This window comes from Geotrypetes seraphini, chromosome 12, assembly GCF_902459505.1.
Source record: "Geotrypetes seraphini chromosome 12, aGeoSer1.1, whole genome shotgun sequence".
Classification (NCBI taxonomy): Eukaryota; Metazoa; Chordata; class Amphibia; order Gymnophiona; family Dermophiidae; genus Geotrypetes; species Geotrypetes seraphini.
In genome coordinates, this window is record NC_047095.1 from 684,123 (window position 1) to 705,318 (window position 21,196).

General features: G+C 46.6%; 1 protein-coding gene across 2 annotated transcripts in view; it reads right to left on the reverse strand.

Annotated features, from left to right (window-relative positions):
- QSOX1 (quiescin sulfhydryl oxidase 1) overlaps positions 1-21,196 on the reverse strand; it is a 181,438-nt gene that overhangs the window by 95,068 nt on the left and 65,174 nt on the right. For both annotated transcript variants that reach the window (XM_033917087.1, XM_033917086.1), the window contains exon 4: positions 6,223-6,337. In XM_033917087.1, the coding sequence (XP_033772978.1) occupies positions 6,223-6,337 (115 nt within the window). The remainder of the gene's footprint in view (positions 1-6,222; positions 6,338-21,196) is intronic.

Genomic DNA, 21,196 nt, shown 5'->3' on the forward strand with positions numbered 1-21,196 from the left:
CATCCTTGCACTAGCTAGGTAAAGGTGGTATAGAAAGCACAGTTACTTACCATAACAGGTATTATCCAGAGACAGCAGGCAGCTATTCTCACATGTGAGTGATATCATTCACAGAGACTGGATGCAGACAGCCTTGCAAGCAGACTTGCTTGAAGAAACTCAGAAGTTTCGAGTCTGCCACACCGCACATGTGTGACTGCCTTCCCGCCCAGCACAGGGCGCGTCTCCTCAGTTCAGATAGCTAGCAGAGAAGCCAACCAGGGGAGATGGGTGGGTTGTGAGAATAGCTGCCTGCTGTCCTTAGATAACACCTGTTATGGTAAGGTAACTGTGCTTTATCCCAGGACAAGCAGGCAGCATATTCTCAACATGTGGGTGACCTCCAAGCTAACCAGAATGAGATGGAGGGAGTGTTGGTAATTCAGGAGAATAAATTTTGTAACACTGCCTGGCTGAAATGGCCATCCCGTCTGGAAAAAGCATCCAGACAATAATGAGAGGTGAAGGTATGAACCGAGAACCAGGTGGCAGCTTTGCAAATTTCTTCAACAGGAGTGGATCTGAGGAAAGCTACTGAAGACATGATGGCTCTGACTTTGTGGGCTGTGACTCAACTCTGTAGATGCAGTCCAACTAGGGCATAGCAGAAAGAGAAATAAGTAGCCATCCAGTTGGAGATGGTATGCTTAGAAACTGGATGTCCAAACTTGTTCGGATCGAAGGAGACAAAAAGTTGAGGAACAGATCTGTCTGATTTGGTGTATTCTAAGTAGAAGGCCAAAGCACGCTTATAGTCCAGGGTATGAAGAGCTGATTCTCCAGAATGAGAATGAGGCCTTGGAAAATATACTGGAAGTACAATGGATTGGTTGAGATGAAATTCTGAAATCACTTTAGGTAAGAATTTAGGATGAATACGGAGGACCACCTTGTCATGATGGAAAACTGTAAAAGATGGATCAGCAACTAAAGCTTGCAGCTCACTGACTCTTCGAGCAGATGTGAGGGCAATGAGAAACACCACTTTCCAAGTGAGATATTTCAGATGAGCCGTAGACATTGGTTCAAAAGGAGGCTTCATCAATTGAGCAAGAACATTGAGATCCCAAACCACTGGAGGTGGTTTGAGAGGAAGTTTGACACTGAAAAGTCCTTTCATAAATCTGGAAACCATAGGATGCGCAGAAAGCAGTTTCCCTTCGATAGGCTGATGGAAAGCAGCAATTGCACTAAGATGGACTCGAATGAATGTAGACTTGAGGCCAGAGGTAGATAAGTGCAGAAAATAATCCAAGACGGAAGACAAGGAGGGATCTCGAGGCTCCTTGTTATGAGAGATGCACCATGTGGAAAATCTAGTCCATTTTTGGTGGTAGCATTGTCTAGTGGCAGGCTTTCTAGAAGCCTCTAAAATGTCCCGAACAGGTTGAGAAAACTGAAGAGGAGTTATGGTAAGAGGTACCAAGCTGTCAAGTACAGAAACTGCAGGTGGGGATGATGAAGAGATCCTTGACTCTGTGTAAGCAGAGAGGGAAAAACTGGTAGAAGGTATGGCTCCCTGCTGCTGAGCTGAAGTAGAAAGGAAAACCAGGGTTGCCTTCCATTGAGGAGCTATTAGAATCATAGTGGCATGATCACTCTTGAGCATGACAAGAGTCTTGAGAATGAGAGGGAATGGAGGGAACGCATACAGGAACAGATTCGTCCATTCCAGAAGGAAAGCATCTTCCTCGAGGCGTTGAGGAGAGTATATCCTGGAGCAGAACTGAGGCAGTTTGTGGTTGTGGGGAGATGCTAAGAGATTTATTTGAGGAGTTCCCCACTGAGAAAAAATATGATGAAGAGGCGAGGAATTGAGTGTACATTCGTGAGGTTGCAGAAGATGACTCAATTTGTCCACCAGACAGTTTTTCTCTCCTTGCATGTAGACTGCTTTCAGGAAGGTGTTGTGATGGATCGCCCAGTCCCACACCCTTTGAGCTTCCTGACAAAGAGGGAAAGATCCTGTTCCTCCCTGCTTGTTGACACAGTACATGGCGACTTGATTGTCTGTCCAAATAAGGACTACCTGGTCATGAAGAAGATGCTGAAAAGCTTTGAGAGCACTGAAGATCGCTCTGAGTTCCAACTGATTGATCTGACACTGATGATCCATGCTGGACCAGTGGCCTTGAATACGGAGGCCGTCGACATGAGCCTTCTGATGAGGGGGGTGTCTGAAACAGTAAACCTCTGGAGAGATCGGAAGAGAGCATCCACCAGTGGAGAGACTGTCTCAACAAAGGAGTGACTGTAATGTGTTGAGAAAGTGTGGCGCAAGCATGCGCCCACTGAGTTTCCAGGGTCCAATGAGGAATTCTGAGGTGAAGTCTGGCAAAAGGAGTCACGTGAATGGTCAAAGCTATGTCACCGAGTAGTACCATCATGTGTCTCGCTGAGAGTGAAGAAAGGGAAGACACTTTGTGGCAAAGCTAAAGGAGAGCATCCAGATGCTGCTGAGGAAGGAATGCTCTGAGTTGGACAGTGTCCAGAACAGCTCCGATGAACTGTAGGTTCTAAGAGGGCTGAAGGTGGGATTTGGGAAAGTTGATTTCGAATCCCAAGCTTTGTAAGAACCACGTAGTCCATTGGGTAGCTATAATAATCCCCTGAGATATTGAATCTTTGATGAGCCAGTCGTCCAGGTAGGGGAACATCTGAAGACCATGGTTCCACAGAGCTGTTGCAACCACCACTAGGCACTTGGTGAACACTCTTAGAGATGATGCCAGGCCGAAGGGTAGCACTCTGTACTAAAAATGCAGATTCTCCACCCGAAATCTGAGGTACTGATGGGAGGCCGGATGAATGGGGATGTGAGTGTAAGCCTCCTTGAGATCTAGAGAACATAACCAATCGTTCTGACCTAGAAGGGGATAAAGGGATGCTAGGGACAACATGCAAAATTTTTCTTTGACCAAAAATTTGTTGAGAGCCCTGAGATTCAGTATGGGCCACAGTTTACCCGTCTTCTTCGGAACTAGGACGTAACGGGAGTAAAACCCCCTGCTCTGCTGTTCTAAGGGAACTTCCTCGATGGCACGTAGACGAAGCAGAGCTTGAGCTTCCTGAAGAAGGGTGGTCTGGGATGGATTGGAAGGATACTCTCTTAGAGGAAGCTCTGGTAGAATCTGAGTAAAATGAAGAGAATATCCTTCCCTGATAATTGACAGCACCCAGAGGTCGGATGTAATGGTCTCCCATCGATGGTAAAAATGATGGAGACGACCTCCAATGGGAAGAGGTGAGGACAGTAGTAGAACGATGGAGGTTATGCTCTGTTTGAGACAGTCACAAAGGCTGAGAAGCCTTTGGTGCAGCAGAAGGCTGAGGTTTCTGTTGCTTCTGCTGTTGTTGCTGTTTCTTGGGAGGTGCTTGAGTATAAGGAGCTGTCCTTGGAGGATAACGCCTCTGATAGGATGGAAGAGGTCAAGAAGGCTTGGAAGGAGCTGGCTTAGGCTTTGGTCTGACGATGGAAGCAAAAGATTTCTCATGCTCAGATAACTTCTTGGTGGCAGCTTCTATAGATTCATCAAAGAGGTCATTGCCTTCACAAGGAATATTGGCCAGACGATCCTGAATTTTGGGATTCATTGCAATGGTGCGAAGCCAGGCAAGGCGGCACATCACTTCTGAGAAAGCAGTGACCCTCAAGGAAAGTTCAAAGGTATCATAAGAAGACTGAAGAAGGTGTAATCTGAGTTGTTCTAAAGTAGCAATGACTTGCTGGAACTCTAAAAACCTGTATTGACCAAGGTATTTAGAAAAACCAGGTAGTATATCAATAAAATACTTGAAATAAGTAGTAAATATAAAATTATAATTTAAAACCCTGGAAGCCATCATTGAATTTTGATGGTCCTGCCCTCTCTGCCAGGAGGTATGGTAGAATAGACCCTGGAAGGATGACTCCTCTTTAAGGAAGATTCCACAAGAAGGGACTGATGAGATAGTTGGGAGTTCTCAAAGCCCTTGCAATGTACAGTTCTATACCTCGATTCCAACTTGCCTGGAACAGCAGGAATGATATAAGGAGTCTCCAGGTTTTGTTTGAAAGTCTGAGAAAGAAGCCTGTTAAGAGGAAGCTTGAGAGACTCTGCAGGAGGCCGAGGCAAACTCATTTCCTCTAAATACTTCTTAGAGTATTTAGAACCAGAGTCCAATTTGAGATCCAGGTCCTCAGCCATTTGACGGAGGAAGGAGGAAAAGGACAATTGATCCGCAAGAGGATGGCCTCTAGAGGGACTCCATGACCTCGAGGTGCCTCGAGTGGAGAACGAAGGTGAGGCGTCTCTGGAATATTGATATCCTAGCAAATAAACAGACTGGGGCGAGGCACTGGAAGAAGTGGAGCCTTCAGGTTCTGCTATTGGTGTCCTGTATTGAGGAGTAGGAGGCCTTGAAGAGCTGGAAGGCCTGGACAAGGAAGGCTTCTCCCTGGAGGACCTGTGCCACAATGAGTGCCTCGATGAGGGCCTCGACCGGCGATGAGAGTGCTGCCTGGAAGCAGGTCTCGTGCAAGGTCAAAGAGACTTCGCCCTATGCCTCGAAATGGGTAATGCCTTATGTGAGGATATAGGGCTGGAAGCTGTAGATCAAAGTCCCATAGACTCTGTGGTTTGGATCGAGGAATCTCGAAGCACTCCCAAAGACTCAACTCCTTGTATGGAGTGTGAGGATTCTAGACGAGACACTCGCAAAGAATCGACTCCTTGCATAGAGTGTGAAGATTCTAGACCAGACACTCGCAAAGACTGGACTCCTTGCATAGAGTGTGTAGATTCAGCTCAGGGAACAGGCAAGGACTCAACCTCTTGTGAGACTGCTGAGTGCCCAGGCTGGACTGCAGGAAGCAGAGTTGAGGCAGGACTATATTTGGTCAGTAACTGAACAAATTCCCGCTCTAAAATGGTCTGGATAGTAGCCTGTAATTGTGCATCTAAGTCTGAAACTGGACCACTTGCTGAGGCTAAAGGCTCTGAGGTCGAAGAGGAAGAATGCTTCGACTTGGAGGAATGATGTAGCTTGAGGACCACCGCTGGAACTGTCTGCTGAGGTATCTGACATGAGGGAAGCTCAGGAGAAGACTTGGCAGATTTACTCGAGGTCGAGGACGTTCCAAACGAGGAAGGTCTGATGAGAGTCGAGGTCAAAGTCATGGTGGCAGGAGGATACCCCGTAGCAGGTCTGACCGAATCAGAGGTTGAGGGTGTAGTAGAGTTTCCATACCAAAAATCTTCTCCACTTGAACTCGATGATGTTTGAGGGCTTGAGGTTGAAGGGTAGCACAACAAACACACGACTCCGGGCAATGGGCAGGCCCCGGATACTGAAGGCACCAGCGGTGTGGGTCAGTGATGGAGATCACATGCTGGCACTGGCTACACTTCTTGAAGCCCATGACCGGCCGGGACATAGAAGGAAAAATAGCCGCTGCAAAGTCGAAACCTGAAGGCTGAGGGCGTGTGACAGGCCCCGCCGTCACTCGACGAAAAAAGTCAACTTTTTTTTTTTTAAACAAAGACTGAAAGAAAAGCACAGCAACATGGTAATAAGAAAATAAAACACGAGCCACAGTGAGAGAAGGCATGAAGCGAACTAAGTTTAGTGCAAAGCATCAAAGAGGGAGTTCTCAGCTCTGCGGAAAACTGAGAACTGAGGAGACGCGCCCTGTACTGGGCGGGAAGGCACTTGCACATGCGCGGTGCGACAAACTCAAAACTTCAGAGTTTCTTCAAGCAAGTCTGCTTGCGAGGCTGTCCGCATCCGGGCTCCGTGGATGACATCACCCACATGTGAGAATAGGCTGCCTGCTTGTCCTGGGATAAAAAACTATAATAGAATGGAACATAAGTGCCTACACTGACTTTATACAATAGGCTTAAAATAGAAGCCTTTTTTGCTACGTGTCCTCTTAACATTACTCCAGGCAAAAAAAATTGTTTTAAAGAAATGACATCATGGCAAGGTGGGAATAATTTAGGAGCTAGCTGATCGCACCGAAATGAAATATCTTTTACTTAATGCGTTATTAACGTCAAAGATATCCCCAGAGCCCAACAGCATATACTGCAACTTAAATATATTTCAGAGCATTCTATTACATGAATGGTCTAAATTCATTCCAAACTGTGCCAATAATGACTGGTATATTTTGCAAATTTTCCCTCTCTCCCATTTTACCTTGCTGGTTCCAATGGAGGGCAGGCAGAGGGCCACGTGCCCTCATTTTTCTCCAAGTAATTAATTATCATGTGTCTCAATATCCAAACGTTGTCTTGCACATCTCCATGGGGAGCTGAAACCAGCAACAGATACATTATTAGCACAAATTCAAACAAATTTGTTTCACACAGCCAAAGCCCACTTCAGTCCATCTTTTCCAACCACCATCCCCTAATACAACCAACAAGAACTTCTTTAACCCGTCTAACTGCAGTCAAATATAGAACATAAAGCAAAATTACTTACCTGTAGCAGATGTTTTCCCTGGACAGCAGGCATCTAATCTAATCTAATCCTTAGGTTTGTATACCGCATCTTTTCCACATTCGTAGAACTCGGCACGGTTTACAGGAGATGAGATAGGAAGGAACTACAATAAAGGGTTAGAGGACGAAGTATGAAGAATATTTAGAGGACTTGGGATGCCAGATATGAAGAGTTTTTTGAGGACTTGTGATACCAAAGTTGGAGAGAGGCTTACATTTTTGAGAAAAGCCAGGTTTTCAGATGTTTGCAGAAAACTTGGAGAGAGCTCAAGTTCCGAAGAGGGGAGGTAAGGTTGTTCCAGAGCTCAGTGATTTTGAAGGGGAGGGAGGTCCCTAGTTTTCCTGTATGGGAAATGCCTTTTAGCGAGGGGAAGGATAGTTTTAATTTGTGGGAGGGTCTGGTGGTGTTAGGGTTTGAGGAATTCCAAGAAAGAGGGATAAAGGGAGGGAGGATACCGTGTAGGATTTTGAAAGCTAGATAGGTGCATTTAAAGTGGACCCTGGCGATTATCGGAAGCCAGTGAAGCTTGGACAGGAGCGGGGAGACATGGTCAAATTTACTTTTAGCAAAGATGACCTTGGCCGCGGCATTCTGAATCCGCTGAAGTCTATGAAGATTTTTCTTAGTTAGGCTTAAGTAGATAGAGTTGCAATAGTCCAATCTGGAAAGGATGATGGATTGGACAAGGAGGGTAAAATGTTTTTGATGGATGCAGGATCTAACTTTCCTCAGCATGTGAAGGCTGAAAAAGCATTTTTTTTACCAAGGATTGGAGGTGGTCGTTGAAGGACAATGTGGAATCAATGATGACGCCCAAAACATTGCTTGAGAACTCAAGCTGCAGAGTGGAGCCAGAGGGTAGTGGGATGGAGGTGGGTAGTTGGTCTAGTTTTGGGCCGAGCCAAAGAAGTCTTGTTTTGGACTCGTTCAGTTTCATTTGCACAGTGTGGGCCCAGGATTGTAGGTTCCTTATACAAGAGGATATGTTCTTAGACAGATTGGTGAGGTTCAATTCGGTCTAGAGCAGGACGAGGATGTCATCAGCATAAGTGTAAATTGTTTCAAGGGGGGATAGATGGAGGAGTTTTAGGGAGGACATATAGATGTTGAAAAGGATAGGAGATAGAGGAGAGCCTTGCGGGACTCCACAATTCGGTTTCCAGGGGGAGGATGAGGTGCCATTCATGTTGTCAGTGTAAGAACGAGAGCGGAGGAATTTTGAGAACCAGTCTAGGACTGTGGAGTTAATGCCTATCTCAGAGAGTTGGTAAACAAGAATAACATGGTGGACAACGTCGAAAGCAGCGGAAAGGTCAAATTGTAGGAGGTCAGCGAACTTGTTTCGAGAGTGAAGTTGTTGAACCTTTGAAATCAGGGAGGACAGTAGGGATTCAGTGCTGAAGTTGGGACGAAAGCTATATTGATAGGGTAGGAGAATAGAGAATCTCTCTAAGTATGATGAGAGTTGGGTAGAAATGATGGACTCTAGCATCTTGGTTAGGAGAGGGATATTTGCAATTGGGCGATAGCTGGATGGTATGGAAGGGTCAAGGTCAGATTTTTTCAGTAGTTGGGTCAAGGCAATATGACCCATTTCTGGGGAAAAAAGGCCCGAATGAAGGGCGGAGTTTATGAGTTTGGTGATAGAAGAGATGGCCTGTGCGGAAATATTCTCGTATAGGTAGGAGGGGAATGGGTCCAAGGAACAGTTACAGGATTTCAGTTTGAGGCAGAGTTTGAGGACCAGGGATTCAGATACGTGCTCAAAGGTAGTCCAGGATCTGTCAGCTGGGATAGGGTTGGAGACCGTTAGGGTGGGAATGGAATCGGTGGGCACCAGGGAGTTGTAGGAGACTGAAGGAGGGAAGGAGCGTCTCAAGGTAGAGACCTTATCATTAAAGAATTTTGCTAGAACATCGGCTGAGGGAGAGGACGGGAGCAAGGTGGGGTCTCTTTTGGAGGTTAGGGAGCGCCAGATGTTGAATAGTGTACTACTCTGATTGTTGGATCTGGAGATTTTGTCACCGTAGAAGTTCTTCCTTGCTTTTTTTAGCGCTGTATTGTACAGATTAATATTGACTCTTCAGGACTGTCTGTCTATGGGACATTTTGATTTTTTCCATATGCGCTCTAGAGCTCGACATTTCTGTTTTAGTTCTCTGTGATATGGGAGGTACCAAGGGGCCTTGCGAGGGTAGGAGATGGATTTAGTGGAGAGAGGGGCGAGGGAGTGGTAGGTAGATTCGGAGAGAGCGACCCAGTTATGCCAGTTAGTACCTGAATCTGCAGGCTTAGGAGCAGGGAGGATAGGTTGAGAAATTTGGACCAGAACAGATCGCTTGTAATTTTTTTGCAGAAGGTAATGGGGTTGGAAATATGGGATGGAGCCCCAAGATGCGACATGAAGATGGGGAGACAGAAAGCCCCTAAGAAGTGGTCAGACCAGGGGACATGTTCCCAGTGAGTGTCAACTGATGTCTTGTGAGCGGTAAGATCGAGGAAGCTAATGAAGTCTAGTATGTGCCCCTTTTCATGGGTTGGGGATGGTGCAGTGGGGGGAGGCCAAGGGAGGTGAGGAAGCTAATAAATTCAGTCGTATCCCTGCTGGTGATGTCGTCTAGGTAGAGATTGATGTCCCCAATGATCAGTAATCTTTGAAACTTGAGGAAGGCATTTGTTATGGTCTCGAGGACGAGTTCGGAGGAATTGTTGCAAGGGGTCGGTGGGCGATATAGAAGCAGGATGCTCAGTGGGTGAAGATGAAGTTCATTGTTGACAGAGGCTAGCATATATTCTAGTGAGGTGTGGCTACCCCTTTCGAGGAGCTGAACATCGAAAAAAGATTTGTAGAGAATTGCCAGGCCACCTCCTTTACGGTTAGATCTGGGTGAGAAAAGACCTTGGTAGCCATGGGAGCAGAGTTCATTTTGTGTAAATAGGTCATCTTTTGTAATCCATGATTCCATGATGCATAGGAAACCAGGGACAGAATCCTCGAATAGGTTCTTCAGAATTTGAATCTTGTTGCAAGCGGATCTTGCATTGCAATAAAGTGTTGGGACTGGGGTGAGCGAGTCAGAGGCAAGGTTGGGGAGATTGGCAGGGGAAACAAGCTTTAAAGAAGCGTGGTTGATTCTTCGGGGGGGGGGGGGGGATGTGATCTGGTGCGAATCAGCGTGGGGATTTTGAGGCCAGGGCAGATATTGTTGGTGTTCGCGAAATCGAGAAGATTGGGAGAGGGAGGTATTACGCAGAGGGTGGTGTTGAGAGAAAAGCAAAGTAGGAGGAGAAAGAACCATGAGGGTGGCTTCATGGTGAGAAATGGGGAGCCTTTGGGTTGGTTTTTTTTTTTATTATTGGAAAAGTTTGATCGGAGGAAGAGTTAGGCAACTTGACATCTAAACAGGAAGAGGCTTAGTGCCGGGCCCGATCCTTTGAGGTGGGTGCATTTTAGTAAATACACTGTTTTGAGGGGGGACCTGGGCTGGGTGTCTGATCTGGGTAACACTTAGGACTAAGCCAGCTGATCAGGTAGTTATGAGAGGGAGTAGAAAGTTGGGAGGATCTAAGCAACTAAGTAGGGAGAGGACTAGACAGACTTAGCACAACTGGGATGGAACTAAGCATAAAGGTAGAGGAGAGGGCTTAATATTGTGATCGTCCCTTAACATTGAAAGCACTTAGCAACTGGATAGTATCCTATAAAAAACTTTGAACAGGACAAGCACTTAGCTGTAGGTCGCTGGGGGGGAAAACTTTCGGCGGCCCTCAAGGGCTGAAGGAAAATCCGACGTTGAGACGGACAGAGTCAGCCCGAACAGACCTGCACAGGCAGGAAGGCTTTCGGCGATCCCCAATGGGCTGGAGGAAGCAGGGGCTCTGAGAGAGTAGATGCAGAGCCCTCCTGCTTGAACGGCGTCGGGTGGAGGAAGGAGGGACAAGATGGCAGAAACTTCCTCCTTCCTCTACCTTGGAAGTCACGGGGGGGGGGGGGGGGAAACTTTTGGCGACCCTCAAGGGCTGAAGAAGAATCCGACATTGAGACGGGCAGAGTCAGCCCGAACAAACCTGCACAGGCAGGAAGGCTTTCGGCGATCCCCGGTGGGCTGGAGGAAGCAGGGGCTCTGAGAGAGTAGATGCAGAGCCCTCCTGCTTGAACGGCGTCGGGCGGAGGGACAAGATGGCGGAAACTTCCTCCTTCCTCTGCCTTGGAAGTCGCTGGGGGGGGGGGGAAACTTTCGGCAGCCCTCAAAGGCTGAAGAAGAATCCGACGTTGAGACGGGCAGAGTCAGCCCGAACAAACCTGCACAGGCAGGAAGGCTTTCAGCGATCCCCGGTGGGCTGGAGGAAGCAGGGGCTCTGAGAGAGTAGATGCAGAGCCCTTCTGCTTGAACGGCGTAGGTATTCATATACTGCCTATCAAGATTATCTAAGCAGTTTACAATCAGGTAATCTAGCATTTTCCTTATCTGTCCCAGTGAGCTCACAATCTACCTGGGGCAATGGAGGATTGAGTGGCTTGTCCAGTGTCGCAAGGAGCAGCACGGGGTTTGAACCTACTACCTCCGGGTGCTGAGGCTGTAGGTCTAAACAATAGACCATCATCCACAGAGCCTGGAGTGGACACTACCGGAGTGGACACTACCAGAGTGTGCTGTCACTTAAAACTTTTGAGGAATTGCCCAAATCGCACATGTGTGGATGCCTTCCCGCCGAACACTGTAGCGCAGGACCAGCAGTATAATACAAGAGCTAAGAAGCCTACTCCAGTGGAAGTTGGAAGGGATATGAAAATATATGCCTGCTGGCCTTGGAAAACACCTCCTTCAGGTAAGTAACTTTGCTTTTTATGAAGATACACAGGCAAATTATTAGATAGATTGTGAGCCCACCAGACAAATAGGGAAAATGCTTGAAGTACCTAAATGTAAACTGCTATGAGTGCAGTTATATAACTACAAAAAGACAGTATACAAATTCCAATCTCAAATATTCTCACATATGAGACTCTCTAGCCATCAGGATCAAATATTTTAAATTCAACTTGGAAATTAAGTAGAACATGAGCCTGAGAGAAAAAAGGGCTGGGGGCAGAGTTGACACTCAAGTAGTAAAAATATTTTGTGGACCGCTTTTCCAAATCAGGTATCCTACATGGAATTCTGCTCCAGACAGTAGTGAGAAGTGAAGGTGTGGTTAGAAGACCATTAGGGGCATTTTCAAAAAACTAAGACATCCCAAAAAACTGCATAAACTGGCACCTGGAGTCCTAGTCCAAGTGTCAATTTTTGAAACTGTCTTTCTGGATGTGGTCTGAAGCATCCCAGCTGCTCTGCGCCCATAATTCAGAGTGGCATGTTGGGAGGCAAGTTATGGGTGGAGTTAGGGCATGCTTAGACTTGGACGTTTTGTGGCGATAATCAAACCTTTCCCAAGACGTCCTGGAAGGAACTTAAATGCCAGAGCTAAGCTGTTTTAGAAGTGTCTAAGTACCACAAAGCTACCCAAACTGACCAGATGACTACTGTATGCACGAAGGTATGACCCCCCCAACACTCCCCCAGTAGTCACTGACCCCTTCCACCCCCACAAAGATCTAAATACAACAGTACATACTGTGACCAGTCAGACTCTGTGCCTGACATATTCCCAGCTAGAAACCCAGGAGAGGCAGAGACAGGGCTAGGAAAGTTGTTCCCAAGCCCCGCAGAGCCCAGCAACCTAGGTTCCAGGAGTACACTAGGGAGGAATCCGCTGAGGATGAGGTCCTATCTGATTATTCAGAAGCTGAGGACATGGTAACTCAGCCCAGCTCTGCTAGGTTTGCTCCTAAGCCTGTGAATATTAGGTTTAGATAGGATACTCCTGTAAGAAAACCCTGCAGTTACCACAACATCCACAGGGGGAGCCCAAGAGAGCCTCAGAACAGCACAGGCATACTGAGAGCAGGGGGTGGCTTTCCCTTCAGAATCAGAGAGGCCAAGGAAGGGAAAAGGTTGTCTCTCCTGAGTTCAGCAGCCAGCCAGACCAGAGCAACTGAATAGCCTGGAACCCTGGAAGTGGATAATTTAGGTCCATGCCAGGAAGCTGAGGCCATATCTCAAGTGGAAGAAATGGAGGTTTGTGAGCAGGTATTTCCAGGACCTGAAGCAATGGAAATAGGTATTGCCTGCAAGACCACTAACTGAAAAACTGTGTTTGTTTTGTGGGAAGTTACCAAAGCTATCTACTGCTCTGCACTGAACTGTTGTTTTTTAATGCTGTTTTGAAGTTTTTGTATGGACAATTACTAGGGCTTGTGTTATAGCTTGCAGCTTAGTAAGGAAGAGGGTTTTTTCCCCTTTCTGCTACCTGGGCCCACAGCACTTCTGTGTCCCAATACAAGGCCCCAGTCGGGGGCAGAGCTCTTTGGCTGTAATGTTTAAAGGACTGTTACTGGTGCTTTTACAAGTTGTTTTTCTGGAGAAAGGTTTTGGGGGGTTTTTTTGGACTGCATTACTTTTGGTTTGAGTGCAGTAATGTACAGGGACTGAGAACTGTTCTGATGAGGGAGAAGTTTGTCAAGACCTCGGGTAGGAATATTTGATATTTGTATGAAGATAAACTTGGCAGTTCTCCTGCCCCAGCTCAGGAGCAGAGAGCTGAGGGCCTCTTGAACTTTTCTTTTGTGTTGTGTGAAGTAAAAGCAGTAAAAGTTATTACACTGTGCTCAATGAAATTAGCTCTCTTTTGAGCAAGGCTCAATCCTAGGGTCAGAATGAGGCCTAGGCTTAGGTGAGGCCTAGCTGCAGGAAGCTGTGCCAAACTTGCTATGACACAGGGACTTTGTATATCCTGATTTGCTGACCAGGATTTTTGCTTTGAGTTTTTCCTTTTTGTTTCTTGTTTGCCATTCTGATTTTGTGTTGTGGAATAAAGAACCCTGGATAGGATTTTGACTAATTACCTGGTTTTCCTTGTGACTGTTTTATTTGATATTTTGCCTGTGGGGACTGTCTCCTTATTGAGCAGCACGCCAGCACAGTTTTCCTGTGGTCCACTCAGGGTACTATCAGCCTAGTCAAGGGCCCGGTGGCTACAATACCTGTATCTAGAACAGCAGCATCTGGTATAGGGATGCCTAGAAAAGCAGCAAGTAGGTGGTGTAGTGAACCATAGAGAGCCGGAGCCAGGTCCATATCCCACTCTGTTCACTACATTTATGGTGGAAAATGTGAGCCCATCAAAACTCAACTATACTGCCATATAAGTGCCATGTGGAGCAACAAAGACAATTGGGGTGGTAGACAAGTGGGTATAGTGGGTTTTGGAGGGCTCACCACACATTATAAGGGGGTTATGGTGAGATGTACATCTGGCACCCTTTATGTGAAGTTCACAGCAGTGTCACCAAGATTGGGTCCTGGAGCAAACTGTGGGACTCCTACAGCAGCTGCTGAAGGTATGCCAGCAGCCTCGTTAAGAGACTGGCTTAGAGGAGCACAACAGTGGATATACTGGACAGGCCAACAGTCCACTGAGGGCCAGATTCTGTTTCCAACAGTTTCCAATCCACCTCAGAAGTACTTGGCAACATTCCAATGACTGAAAAGGACATTATGAGGCCTATCTTTCCCATATCCTGTGGACTTTACCAATTGCATTTCATCAAGACATATGGATATATGTGGTGTGACATTATCAGCCTACTGCTATGCAAAATGCTGTTACCACATTCTCTGCCAATAATTGCAAGAGTTGATGTATTATATTGAAAAGTTAATTACAAGGTAATGTTTAAGGTAACCACAATTTGCAATTGTGTTTTAAAAAATGTGTGTGTCCCAATCCTGTGACTACAGTAGGGAGATATGAGCCTCTGTTCCAAGCAAAAAAGGGTACCCTCCCCTGAATTATGAAATACTGCTACATAGTACTGCAGGCCAGTGTTTTTCAACCTTTTTACACCCGTGGACCGGCAGAAATAAAATAATTATTTCGTGGACCAGCAAACTACTAGGACTAAAATTTTAAAAACCCCGTTTCCGCCCCATCTCTGCAAGCTCGGTCCCTGCAAATCATCTGACCCCATCCACACAAGCCTCAGTTATGATTTTATATTGAAAGTATTTTATTAAAGTATAAAAAGAAACAATATTCTGTACAATTGTTATTTTATATCCCCTTCACATATATCCCCTCTACTATCAAGAAAACTGAACAAGCCAAATTATTACAGAATGCTACACAGAAATATCATGCTAACAGATTACTGCAGTCACACATGACAGGAATAGTTTTAGGGGAGTGCAACTAGGGCAACTGCCCCCTGGCCAGAGAGTGCCCTAAGCCAGCTGGAAGCTAAAGAAGCACTGCCTGGGCTTTGCAGTCCCCAGTTATGTCTAACACCAGCTCTAGCAGTATATAAGAACATAAGAAGTTGCCTCCACTGGGTCAGACCAGAGGTCCATCGCGCCCAGCAGTCCGCTCCCGCGGTGGCCCATCAGGTCCATGACCTGTAAGGTGATCCTTGTCTAAACCCTTTAATCCCCCTTGTCCTTCTATCTATACCCTTTCATAGCCTATCTCTACCTCTATCTATATCCCTCAATCCCCGTATCCTTCAGGAATTTATCCAATCCTTCTTTGAAACCCGGTAGTGTACTCTGTCCTATCATAACCTCTGGAAGCGCATTCCAGGTATCCACCACCCTCTGAGTGAAAAAGAATTTCCTAGCATTGGTTCTAAACCTGTCCCCTTTCAATTTCTCTGAGTGGCACCTTGTTTTTGTGTTTCCCAATAGGCTGAAGAATCTGTCCCTTTCTACCTTCTCTATGCCTTTCATGATCTTGAAAGTCTCTATCATGTCTCCTCTGAGTCTCCGCTTCTCCAGGGAGAAGAGCCCCAGCCTTTCTAACTTGTCTACATATGAAAGGTTTTCCATACCTTTTATCATTTTCGTCGCTCTTCTCTGAACCCTCTCAAGTATCGCCATGTCCTTCTTGAGGTCCAGTGACCAATATTGGACACAGTACTCCAGATGCGGGCGCACCATCGCGCAATACAGCGGCATGATGACTTCCTTCGTCCTTGTTGTAATACCCTTCTTAATAATACCCAACATTCGGTTTGTTTTCTTTGAGGCTGCTGCACATTGTGCCGTTGATTTCATTGTTGTATCCACCAGCACACTAAAGTCTTTTTCAAAGTTACTTTCCCCTAGCACTGATCCCCCCGTTTTGTAGCTAAACATCGGGTTCTTTTTCCCTATATGCATGACCTTGCATTTCTCTATGTTAAAGTTCATTTGCCATTTATTTGCCCACTCTTCCAGTTTGTTTAGGTCCCTTTGTAGGTCTTCATATTCTTCCGCGGTTCTAACCCTGCTACAGAAGAATGTGAAGTTTCAAGTTTAATAATTGTTTTGATTAATCGCTTAATCATATTTCTAAGCGATGAACAAATTAAAATTACAATTTATGGGAAACAATACATTACAGAACAATACAAAGACCTACAAAGGGATATATTCTAATCACAAAATAGAAATAAAATTATTTTTTTCTACCTTTTTGTCGTCTCTAGTTTCATCTTCTTTTCACTCTCTTCCTTCCAGCGTCTGCCCTCTCTGTCTCTTCAATCCAGCATCTGCCCCTTCCATCAAGCCTGTGCCCCCTCTCTCCTTTTTACATGATTCATTCCAGCTTCACTGCTCTCTTCATTTTTCTCTCTCCTATACCAGATCTAGCATCGTTGTCCCTCTCTGCTTATTTCTCTGCTGACCCCTTCCCATCATCAATCTCTTTACTTTCTCATGCCTGTCTCTCCCCTTCCCCTCCTCTAATCTCCCTGCAAGCTGTTTCCTTCCTTTTTTCCTTCTCCCTTCCCTCCTCCTCCTGTCCAGCAGTAACTCTCTTCAATTCCTCCCTTCCCAGCAGCATCTCTCCTTAGCCTTCCCTCCAGGTCTAATAACAGCTGTCCCTTTTTTCCTCTTGTCCAGCAGCTTCCCAGACTCCTTTCCCTCCTCCCCTCCCAGCAGCATCTCTCCTTCTCCCTCTCCAGGTCCATTGCAGCTGTCCCTTTTTTTCCCTTGCCCAGCAACTTCCCAGACTCCTTTCCCTCCTCCCCTCCCAGCAGCATCTCTCCTTCTCCCTCTCCAGGTCTAGTAGCAGCTGTCCCTTTTTTCCCCTTGCCCAGCAGCTTCCCAGACTCCTTTCCCTCCTCCCCTCCCAGCAGCATCTATCCTTATCCTTCCCCTCCAGGTCTAATAACAACTGTCCCTTTTTTCCCTTGCCCAGCAGCTTCCCAGACTCCTTTCCCTCCTCCCCTCCCAGCAGCATCTCTCCTTATCCTTCCCTCCAGGTCTAGTAGCAGCTGTCCCTTTTTTCCCTTGCCCATCAGCTTCCCAGACTCCTTTCCCTCCTCCCCTCCCAGCAGCATCTATCCTTATCCTTCCCCTCCAGGTCTAATAACAACTGTCCCTTTTTTCCCTTGCCCAGCAGCTTCCCAGACTCCTTTCCCTCCTCCCCTCCCAGCAGCATCTCTCCTTATCCTTCCCTCCAGGTCTAGTAGCAGCTGTCCCTTTTTTCCCTTGCCCATCAGCTTCCCAGACTCCTTTCCCTCCTCCCCTCCCAGCAGCATCTCTCCTTATCCTTCCCTCCAGGCCTAATAGCAGCTATCCCTTTTTTCCCCTTGTCCAGCAGCTTTTCAGCCTCCAACAGTGGCTTTCTCCCCTCCCAGCAGCTCTTCTTACTTGCCAGTGCAGCGATTCAGAAATGCAGTCTCGGGTCATTTGTTGGGTCGCGCCATCTCTGAGGAAAGAGGAAGTTGCATCATCAGAGGCAGCCGCGACTCAGCAAAAGCCCCAAGGCTGCCTTCCTGAATCGCTGCGCTGGTAAGTAAAGGAGAGCTGCAGAGAGGGGAGAAAGCCACTGTCGGAGGCTCCCCATGATCTCTCCGGCCCAGTGCAGACCAGCTGAAAAGAACTCGTCGATCTTGCCGGCCCTGTGCAGACCGGCAGGAAATTGAAGTTAGTCAATCTCGCCGGCCCTGCACGGACTGGCAGAAATTTCCTGCGGACCGGTGGTTGAAGAATAGTGCTGTAGGCTATTGCAGGTCTGAAAAGTCCCAGAAATAATAAAGGTTATTTGGTGGCTTCTAGAATGCAAAGTGATGAGCGAGTAATTAATGATGCTTTGAGAAAATGCTGAATTCTGACCATTCTCACTGAATAGTGCCAGACTAAGGGAAATAAACTGTTTAAAGGTCAGAAAGAAAATTCTTTGAACAGGTCAGACACTGTTAAACACATTGGTTTAATTGGGCAGACCTGTCTTGCTCCACTTATACTCATCTGATATTATTTTTAGCTTTAAGAAACAGTTTTTTCTATGCCTATGCTTATATTACTCTTTTTTGTTAATAAGCATTTTAGAATGTCTATGCTAATTTGTATTTCCCCCAATTTTTGTAACATTATTACTTCACAACAAAAAGAGAAAAATAAAAATTACTACTATTGATACTAACTTGGAGTTCAAAATTCTTGACAGGGAGAAGCATCCCTATGGCCATTTTTCTCCACTCATGTCATTTCACTGACCTGGACTTGAGACGACAGAGCAGGTCACTGAAACAGCATAGTGACCAAAGAGTAAGATCAGTGCATTATGTAGCTATCAGGGACCATAGCCATGCATCCAACAGAATCATGTGCGAGGCCTTGAAAAATGTGCAAACAGCTGTTTTACAGGTATATGTAACAAGGAAGGACATGTGACAGAAGGGACATGTTAAGTTTCAAGTTTATTTAAAAATTTTAGAAACCGCCTAATCGGCCTTCTAGGCGGTGAAAATTATGTTAAAAACATATATGGGATAACTATACATCCTTTAAAACAATAATCATTATTAAAAACATTTAAAAACAAACAAGAACAAAAAAGGGAAGAAGGGTAGAACTACAATTTATCAAGTAAGAAAGAGAAATTATAGGGAAAGAACAAAAGGGAGGGTATCTAAAAGTAAAATAAAACTATGTAGCATTTAGGTCTGGAAAGCATCAAGGAAACGAAATGTTTTTAAATTCGTTTTAAAATGGTGAAGATTTGATTCCTCCCTTAAGTGAACCGGAATATTATTACAAAGAGATGGCGCGCTGACAGAGAAAATTGTAGACCTCATTGTGTTAATAAACTTCAGAGATGGGACAAATAAAGATTTTTAGAGGAAGATCTTAGAGTCTTAGAAGAACTACCTATAATAATAAAATGCTAAGCGCGCATGCACACTCGTGCCGCGTGTTCCCTGGTCCCTGTTCTGTCGGGATGTGCTGGAATGAGTGCGCATGCGCGCTTACTACCTACGTCACACATGGCAACTCAGCTCCCCCGCCGCGCCCAACCCGCCCAGGCCCCGCTCCCTCTTGCGGCGCTGGCGGCGGCTGCCTGGAGGGCTCAGAGTCACTGAAGACTGTCCCTGATCAGCTTACTTGTCACTGCAGCCTCCCTCCTCTGACCGTTGTTTCCCCCGATTATCCAGCCTCCAGCCCTCCCCCCCACCACTTCCTGTTTCCGCCGAGGCGGGCCATGTCAGAGGGGACGGGGTATCGAAGCGCGAGTGAGCTGCGGAAGTGGTGGTGGTGGTTGGCAGCCTCAGGTATGAGTTTGACGTTAGGATGGTGGGGTGGGGAGGCCTGAGAGCGAGCGTGCGCGCACAGGGAGGGGACGGGGAGAGACACGCTGGACTAAGAGGGGGTTGGGGAAGCGGAAGAGGAGAGACCAGTCTGTTGGACCTCTGTTTGATTTCCACGTTAGGTGTTTTATTCCCTGGCTCAGCTGGTGCTAGGGATGCTGCAGAGAATGCGCTCACAGCCCCACCGGGGAGGCAGTCAGTCAATGCATAATGATGACCCCCCAGTGGTCAAACTTAGGGTCCAGATAATCTGATTTATAGAGGGTTCTGAAGTTGGTGGCACGTGGCCAATTCAGTGATGAAACGGCCGTGCTAAATCTTCCTGAGAATGCTATTCTGGAGGGACTGGATTTCAATTTTCGATCTAAAAACCAAAATTTGGCTTCCAGAACTTCCCCTTCACCCTTTCCTCTGTTGTTGTTACTTACATATACCAAGAGAGACACCTTTTCCACAGCAATGTCCATAATCTTGCCTAAGTGATATAGTGTGAGAGAGAGAGTTTGGGTGAGCATGTTATTTTGTTATTTGGGGGAGGGGTATGTGTGTCGGTGGTGGATTTGGTAGGCCTTTGTGGATATTCAGTAGTTTGGAGTTCCTCCTCCCTCTCTCCCCCTGCCATTGGACAGACATGCAGCTGACTGTGAATGAGTATGTGGAATGCTTGGTTGGGTGAAGTATGGATGGACTTTTTCATCTTGGGCCGGGGGGTGGTTTCCTGGGAGGGGACAGCGGGGGTGGGGGAGCTGGGGGCCCTGCTCAAATCATTAGTGACTCCGTCGCTCCGTCTCCCTAGATGGGATGGGGCGAGAGTTGGTATTGGGAAGTAAGAAGGGGGGGTTGGGTTGGCTGTGGGGGGAGTGGGTTGGGTTTTGGGGAGCTGGTGGTTTTAGGGTAGGGGGGTGGAACTGTCATCCTTCAGTCATTTTGAGTGTTGTTTGCTGGGTTCTTCTACAGAGCAGACAGGCATGGCATAACAGGAGGCCAGGGAGAGAGGGAAAGGGGTCTGCTTTAGGAGGAGGGTGGTGCTAAAAAAAAAAGCGGCCAAGGAGAGAGAGAGAGAAAGAAAGACAGACACGCATATCTATTCTAGCACCCGTTAATGTAACGGGCTTAAAGACTAGTAGGGAATAAGAAGGTTATTGATAAATTCTGGTTGACTATTTTGTCTAGTTTTAAAGGTTAGTAAAATAGTTTTGTATGTGATTCTATGTTCTACTGGCAATCAATGAGCTTTATAAAGGAGGGGAGTAACATGGTCTAACTTCTTTGCGTTAAATATGATCTTCATTGCAGTGTTCTGTATAATTTTGAGTCTTCTTATTTCTTTTTTAGTTATGCCCTTATAGAGCGCATTACAGTAATCAATACAGGAAATCACGAGGAGTGGATCAAGATATTCAGAGAAGTAGGCTCTAACACTTTGGATATGGATCTAATCATTCGTTGCCGGTAAAAACAGCGCTGAACAACTGTGCTGATATGAAGATGATAATTGAGTTTACTGTCGAAAGTGATTCCTTATAATTTTAAAGAAGACACGGAGAGTCACGTGATGTGCTGAGCCAAGTAAGACGTGCCTTGCTCATGCTCCGGGGCCTTGGGTCCCTCTGTGCCTAACCCATCATTTATACCGGTACTGCACTCTCCTTAACCATCGGGGCAGTGCATGGACAAGTTTCTTCACTTATCCAGCCCGGTCATGAGTGGCAAATCTTGTCGCTCCACCCGAGAAAGGGAGACCAGATCGGCGTGGCCGGAATCCAAGATGGCGGCGGGTGAATCGTGTTCTGCACTCTCCTTGTCAGAAGCCCATATAGCCGCACTGTCTGCCTCGGTTGTGCGGGCCTTGGATTCCCGCTTCGAACAACTGTCCGGCCAACTTACTTTGCTGGAGTCTCTTTTGGGGGAGACCACGAGGCGCACGGGTGAGTTAGAGCATCGTGTATCGCATGTGGAGGATGCCAACACTGCTTCCTCGGCGGACCTGGC